Source organism: Saccopteryx leptura, chromosome 3, assembly GCF_036850995.1.
Source record: "Saccopteryx leptura isolate mSacLep1 chromosome 3, mSacLep1_pri_phased_curated, whole genome shotgun sequence".
NCBI classification, from domain to species: Eukaryota; Metazoa; Chordata; class Mammalia; order Chiroptera; family Emballonuridae; genus Saccopteryx; species Saccopteryx leptura.
The window spans coordinates 64,729,094-64,736,792 of NC_089505.1; the positions used below are offsets into that span (position 1 = coordinate 64,729,094).

The window sequence follows — 7,699 nt, forward strand, 5'->3', positions numbered from 1 at the left end:
ACCCCTAAGGGATCCCAACTCAGCAGGTGGGGCCAAGAAATGGCCAACAAAGACCCCGATTGCAGGGAGAGACATACAGCAAAGCCAGAAGTGAGACATTCTTGGCTCCTCTCCACCTGGTATGTCATGGTCCAGGAAGTGAAATGTGACCCTGGCTTCGCTTCCTCCTTGGATTTTCCTTCCGCCACGTCCTCCCACGCTAGAACCAGCTGCCCATTCTGAGCTCAGGGCAGCCTGTTCAACCATGAACCTCTCGCCAGAAAACCAACCCTGTCCCTCCAGATTGGTCCTGGCTGCTCTGTTCTGTACCAGTACTGGAGAAGTGTTAAGTCCTTAGAAGCCTTTTGTAGTTCCTACTCTAGATTCCCACCTTCTCCCTGCGGAGGTAAAACCAACTCCATCTGTAGCCACAACACGCACTGACAGCGGCACGGTGAGATGTGATTGAGGGGCTTTGAACGTGGCTGGCCCGGGAAAGCAATAGGGGTAGACAGAGCTGTCTGTCCTTCTGGGCCGTCTCTACCTGCCCTACCCCTCCATGCCCCACCCCACTCCCACCAAAAAGAAAAAGATCAGGATATTGTTTACTGTCCATTGCTTTGTGTCTTAATAAATAACTTGCAGTGACAAAAAAAAAAAAAAAAAGGCCCCAGGTGACTCTGAGGAAGTGGCCACCCAAGTTTAGGAGTCTCTAGTTTAGGAGTCTTTAGGACACCATAGATTAAGCAGGAGAAAACCAAAATTTTAGCTAAAGACCTCAGCTTTAGCTGAGGCAAAGATTTTCATTATCCAGCTGCTTTTAAAAATAAACTCAGGTTTTCAGATAATTCACACCACATTACCTGGTCTAGAAACTTCTAAAAACCCCAAAATCTGCTGGAGATCCTTTACCACTGTTGGAAAGCCATACAGCAAAGAGGAGAGACGTCGCAATGGCTTCTTATGGAAACTCGAAACTTGAACGCAGGTCTGACAATAGCTCCCACTGGGCTGGGAGTCTAACGCAAGTGTGCATTGTTCAGCAGGGGGAACTCTTTTCTCAATTTAAACAGTCCGTGCCACCTCCTCATACAAAACAGACTCAATATTTAATTTGCTAAACTTTATTTCATAACATGTACACTGACAATTACTAATCATCGTCGTCGTTAACACGACGAAGCCCTAAAGGACCTGACTGGGAAGTGCGGTGCCGTAGAGTCACAGGCGGTCGTCACCTTGAGAGTCCGTCCGGTCGCTCCTGTCATTCTGAACGCACCACGGACACCAAATACACACAGAAGAAGAGCTGCGAATGGAAACCGCTGTCTTTCTTCCTGCATCTTCAGTGAGACTCAGCCAGGATTTTGAAAGGAATTGTCACAAGAAGTTTGTTTTCAAAGTTGAATCACTAATAACATTTAACAACTGTTCACACTCTTTATCACAAAAACTGAAGTCAGAAGAGACTGAAACTGTCAAGGACTAAACTATCTCTGACAGAATATTATCACTGTGAACCACGTTAATGCACTAACTTGCTATCACACAAGTGAAAACCGCACATGGAAAGAGCATGTGAATCACAGTTATATTATATGGCATGCACGGGCTGGACTTCTCCCGCCTCGCTGACATTTACAAGACTGATTCTCATCAGTCCCACTTACAAGAAATTCACTTATATGCAAATAAATGGCAGAAACAATTCTTTAGAGACCTGTACAGAAAACAGCTATCATATGAACTCAAGGTAATATTTTGACAGTTCCAACGTGATAGGTTTGGCCAACAACAAAGTTGAGTCATCATTCCTCAGTGTTTTAACACATGAAAGAAAAAACAGATTCAGATTATAGCACTGGGCACGCCTTGGCCCTCTTCAGGGTAGTTTGCAAACCAATGAGCTCAGGTAGCATGTCCCCCCCTCTCCCCAAGAGACGTGGTATTCTGGTCTATTCAGAGGGCAGAAATTGATGGCCACTTTCTAGGAATATTCTTCCCTCCTTACTATAATGTGAGAAGTGTCATCAACTTCAAAGACGTAGAGTTTGGTGGCAGTGAATGGAATCAGAGCAGGGGCGCCAGGACAGTCGAGTCCTTCCCCTCCCATCACCCCTCTTCCCTGCAGGTTCCTGAGAGGGTTGCACCCCAAGAAGGAAACCCAAGGACCACTTCAACTGACAGAACTTAAAACTTAAAAACTTCAAGACCATTCTTTATCCCCAAAAACTAACTCTTAGGACCTTACCCCCCTCTGGTTAGGTAACTGGAGGATGGAAGTCGAAGACTGGGAAAAGCAAGGAAGCCTGGTCTGCATCCGAGATCTTGTTTTAACTTACCCACAGTCGAAGTGCACAGAAGGTGAGGGGAGTAGAAATGGCCGCCTTGCCCTTTAGCACACCAGGCCCTGCAGAGGTCAGCCGACCACTCAGAAGAAGCAGGGAATAGGGGAGAAAGGCCAAGCATGGATAAGCATAAAAGTGTGCCCATGTGTCAAGATGAATGTTCTAGAATTTTCCCAATCTCCTTATTGACTCACCAACCTTGAAGGTGAGTCTAGGGGGTGAGAAAGCAGCAGAGGAAAAAGCACAGGGATACGTATACCTCCCTCACTTCCTCCCAACTAAGATCTCATGTAGCATTTACCTCCGAGAACCAGAGCTCTACAAAGTGGGTCCCCAAGGGAGTCAAAAGTCATGCTTCATTCAGTGACATGAGAAAGCTGTGTTCCCAACTTCAAACTTCTTCCTTGGTCTTCTTTCAGCTCGGTGGTCCCCCAACTCAAAGCTTCTTGGGTTCTGCAAATAAATTCGAAGAGCTCAAAAGATAAAGCAGGGAGAGGTGTCATTTGGAAATTTTTATGTTTTACTTCCTGGGACTAAGTCCCTGAACATTTCTATCCCTCAACCATGCCTCCAGAACACCCTACCCTCAAAGCCATCAACCCTAACAAACATTATAACCCCAAAGCACTCAGTTCTTTTGAAGGGCGATGGTCAGGTTGAATGGTAGAATGATCTGAGATGACCACAGCAACACTCATCAACAAAAGATAGCTGTGAATTTGCTTTGCCACCTCCTGCCACCACAGGGGTCCCCAAGTGTTAGACTTCAGGGGCACTGTCAATGAGGAAAGTTAGGGCTTTCACCCTCTAAATCCTCAACTGGTGTGTCACCCACCTCCTCCACTGCACTGGGGTCCCCCTCATTGCCACCCCTTGGGCTCATCAGCCCCCACTTGCTCCTCCCCCCTCATCTGCTTGTTGACACAACCCAAATAACTGCTGTTGTCATTCTCACCATGAGGAGAGCCTTCTGGCTTGGCCTTTGCATCCTGTGATGTTGAGGCTGATGACTCAACAGGCTGTAGGCCTCGGGGGGCCCTCTGAACTGACGCACCCCTTCTTGAGCCTGGACCTTTCTTTGAAATCAATGGCTTCTTCTTGGCAGCTTCCACATCAACAACGACATAAGAAACGGGGCCCAAGCTCACCTTCTTCTTCTTCCTCATAGGGGCTGGGCTCCTTGCTGAAGCCCAACCCACAGCCTTCTTCTTTGGTGGGCCCTCATGATCACTATCTTGGTTTGACTCAGAGGCAACTCCAGGGCCCGCAGCTTCTGACCGGGCATCCTGAGCTGCATTTCTGGGAGACTTCCAGGCACATTTCTCCACAGGCTTCTTCCAAGCAGGCTCCTCCTGCTTCACACAGGGCTTTTTGTTGCTCCTGGTATATTCTGAGACCTCCCCACTTTCACCATCATCAGACTCAGAATCTTCCAAGGAGGCCGAGCTGTTGGAATGGTGGCCTTTAGGTTTCTTCCAGGGTACTGGTTCCTGCTTGGGGGTTTTTTTCTGCTTCTTTCTCCTGGAGCAAGTCTTGGCGCCAGCCTTTCGAATCAAAGGTTTGGGAGGGTCACCTTCGTCTTCCATGTCATTCCAGCTGTCAGGGTTCTCCATCTTCAGAGCAGAGCCCATCTCCCCAGCCCTCCCTGGCTCCTTTTTTACCTTCCTCCTGGCTGTTGAAGCTGAAGCTGCCACTGCATGGGCCTCTGAGATCTCCTGAGCCCTAGTCTCCTCCCGGCTGCGGATCTCGACATCCATGTAGAAGACAATCTGCACCACAGCCCCCAGGAGCACCCCCAAAGCTTCTACCCAGTTCTCTGGGGGCGGATTCCGGTTCTGGGTAGATGGAGGGTTGTTGAGCTGGAGCAAGCGGACCATATCCTCCCAGGTGCGCCCCTCAGCATCCAGAAATTCATTCAGGTTTTTTAAAAACTCTGCATCCTGGGTGGGGTCTCTGCAGACCACTCTCCAGACACCTCCCCTTCCCGGAAATTCCCGGGGTATGGCCCTCAGACTCACGCCCTCGCCCATCTCAATTAAGACAGCTTTGGCATTCTCTTCCCTCAAAAACATCTTGTTAAGCACAAGGTATGGGCCTAGCGGGGAGAGGAACTCATTCAAGGTCTCCTCCATTTCCTCTTGGCCACAGTCCTCCGGGATGCCCGTGACCAAGAGGGACCTGTGGACGTCTACTTCCATCCCGCGGCACCAGTCCTCCAAGAGATTCATCGTCATGGTCCCAATCACCTGGCAGCTCTAGTCCGACGTATAATGAAGAGACTATCAGGTGGACTGGGGCTGCAAGGGTCCCAAATAGTAATTCTGTACCGTGACAAGAGAGGGAAGTCAGATTCCCAGGAAGACAGCCAGCCAGACTCAAAAGATCTTAGCGGCCCCTGGGCGGCACAGGCCTCGTGATTTCCCAGGATCCGCCTCCCCAACCCGGCCCGGGTGCTCACGCGTGTCCTGGGATCCACGCTCGGCCCTCCCCGGCCTGGCCGTCCGCCGGCAGATATCCGGCAACCCCGCCTCCGACCGCCCAGCAAGGCCCAGGAGAGGCGCCGGGATGAAGCCGCTCGCCAGACGCGGCCCCAGCGACTAAGGACTGAGGGGAGGGGAAGCCCGCGTCCGGTCCGCTCCAGCCCCCGCAAGTCACGCGGCACGCAGCCTAATCCCCGCGGCTGCGCGGAGCCGAGGCAGGCGGTGCAGCGCGCGCTTGCGCACTCATTCCTGCGCCCGCAGTCTCCATGGCAACTGGCCAGGTGTTGGCTCGCGCGTTGACCCCGCCGTTGGGCCTGGGAGCCCGGTCAGAGTGCGACTTTTTAGTTGTTCGCGGAGCCACTGGTCAACATACTCCGCCGAATGTCCGTCCACACCCACGCTTCCCACCCTCCTCTACGCAGTGTGGCCTCGGGACGAACGGGGACGCCGACCTCTGTGGCTGCACCAGGTAGCCCTCCCGCCCTCTGCCTCCCTGCTGGGTTCAGTCAGCGTGACTTCTGAGAGACACCAGAAATCAGAAGGCAGAAGGAAAGAGTGGCTTTAATCCTCCTGGGTTCCGCCAACAAAAGCCATAGCTCCTGGCAGATGCACTCTTCAGCTACAGTTCCAGGATTCCAGAAATTTCCAGAAACCTCTGGAAACGTCTTGCTCTCAGCACCACCCCCCCCCCCCCCCCAAATCCTGAGGATTGTGTCTCACCTTTACTTGCTGATTTCCTGGGCTTGCTGGCCACAGGCAACAGCTTTGTTAATAGTAATTAAACAGCGACTCAGTTTGAGTTGCCATCTGTTTCCCACCAGGCAGGCCCTCACCTAACAATGCTGCCTCTGAGCTGTGCAGCTCATCTGAGCTCTTCACAATAAGAATGCCGATAAAAACTTTCCTGATCTGGAAGTTTTGAAGATTCAGAGAGATCACTTATGAAAGATGTATGAGATACAGCTTTGGCCTGAATTTTCAACCGAAATCTGTTCTTTGGATTCCATTTTGGAATTGGCCTTGACAAGGCCAAATAACCTAATGCCTAGTTTGCTGTTGTCTCTTCCATCCCTGAACTTGAGCTTGATGAAAATTTGTGTGATTGCCCAGGTTCCCATTACATGTTATGCAAAAAAGAAATGTCATTCGAAAATGTTAAACACTTTACCTGTAACTAGAGTTTAAAACCTCACATTGAAATTCTGTGAAGCAACTGAAGAACGAACGTACATCGTTATGCAGTGGTTTTAAAACAAGACCATAAGTTTTTTATACTCCTCTGGTTGAGAAGTAGGAATCTACCTCTCCTCTTGAATCTGAGCAGACTTGTAACTGCTTTAACCAATAGAAAGTGTGGTAGAAGAGAATGATTGAACCAATAAGAGTGTGGCAGAGGGGAACTATGTGATTTTGCAGGCTAGATTATGAAAAGCCAAGCAACTTCTTCCTTGTTATTGGGACACACTCATTCTTGGATCTCTAAGCTTCCAAGAACCTCAGCTATCCTCTGGCTACCATGCTGGGAAGAAACACAGGCCACATGTGTGTGCTCCAGTCCATAGCTCCCAGCTAAACTCAGCCTTCAAATGACATCAACCCAGGCACCAGACATGTGATTAAAGAAACTTCTAAATAAGTCTAACCCTCAAACATTTGAGTTACTCCCCAACCATTTACATCAGCGGTTCTCAACCTGTGGGTCGCGACCCCAATGGCTTTAGGCGACCCCTGTGTTTTGGTCGTTCGACCCCTACCGGGGTCGCGACCCACAGGTTGAGAACCGCTGATTTACATCTTCCCAGTTGAGGCTCAGACGTGGTATAGCAGAAACAAACCATCACTGCTTTAGCCTGCATGAATTCCTGGCCCATAGAATCAATGAGTATAACAAAACAAACAAAAAAAATTGTTCTATACCACAAAGTTTGGGGATGGCAATAGATAATGAAAAGATATTGCAAAGGCAGCACAATCAATGGTGACTGGCAAAGCATTACTACGAAAGAAAACTAAAAGCAACCTTCTTAAGTCAGCCTCTGGCAAGATGCCCCAAATCGGCTTTTTCTAGCAGTGCACAAAGTTTAAGCTCATGGAATTTTTTTCAGTGAAATGGCATCGCCATCAAAAAGCTCTTCTGCGGCCTAGCGTGCGGAGGACCCGGGTTCAATTCCCGGCCAGGGCACACAGGAGAAGCGCCCATTTGCTTCTCCACCCCTCCACCGCGCTTTCCTCTCTGTCTCTCTCTTCCCCTCCCGCAGCCAAGGCTCCATTGGAGCAAAGATGGCCCGGGCGCTGGGGATGGCTCTGTGGCCTCTGCCCCAGGCGCTAGAGTGGCTCTGGTCGCAACATGGCGACGCCCAGGATGGGCAGAGCATCGCCCCCTGGTGGGCAGAGCGTCGCCCCCTGGTGGGCGTGCCAGGTGGATCCAGGTCGGGTGCATGCGGGAGTCTGTCTGACTGTCTCTCCCTGTTTCCAGCTTCAGAAAAATGAAAGAAAAAAAAAAAAAAAAAGCTCTTCTGGCTTGTGAGTTGAAGAGATTAAATCTTCCATTTTAGTTACTTTTAGCAAGGAAGGAAAGCTTGATTGCTTAGTGACACGTCCCTATCAGCAGAGCTGGTCAGATGTTCATCATCTATTTGGTATTATAAATGGGCAGTAGGGCTGCCAGAGGAGCTAGTAGCTGACTGTGCTATGAAATTATATTAGCTGCTACATTAAAAAAAAAGTGAATTGTAATAAAAATTTTAAGTTTGATATAACTTTAGACTTATTCTTATATTCCCTGAAGTTCATTCCATTATGGTGATTTTTGCCTGTGACCAAATACTCAGCCATTTAATAGCTTGTCAAACATGTATTTGGTCCTGACATATAATAAGCTATCATTAATTA

General features: G+C 49.4%; 1 protein-coding gene across 1 annotated transcript; it reads right to left on the minus strand.

The window, feature by feature from the left end:
- Positions 1-1,087: 1,087 nt before the first annotated feature.
- On the minus strand, positions 1,088-5,021 carry PNMA8A (PNMA family member 8A). The gene is made up of 3 exons (XM_066373815.1): positions 4,786-5,021; positions 3,283-4,648; positions 1,088-2,780 (listed from the first exon to the last, which is right to left on the minus strand). The coding sequence occupies exons 2-3, from the start codon at positions 4,559-4,561 to the stop codon at positions 2,764-2,766; spliced, it is 1,296 nt and encodes a 431-aa protein (XP_066229912.1). The 5' UTR covers positions 4,562-4,648; positions 4,786-5,021; the 3' UTR covers positions 1,088-2,763.
- Between the last annotated feature and the right edge of the window lie 2,678 nt (positions 5,022-7,699).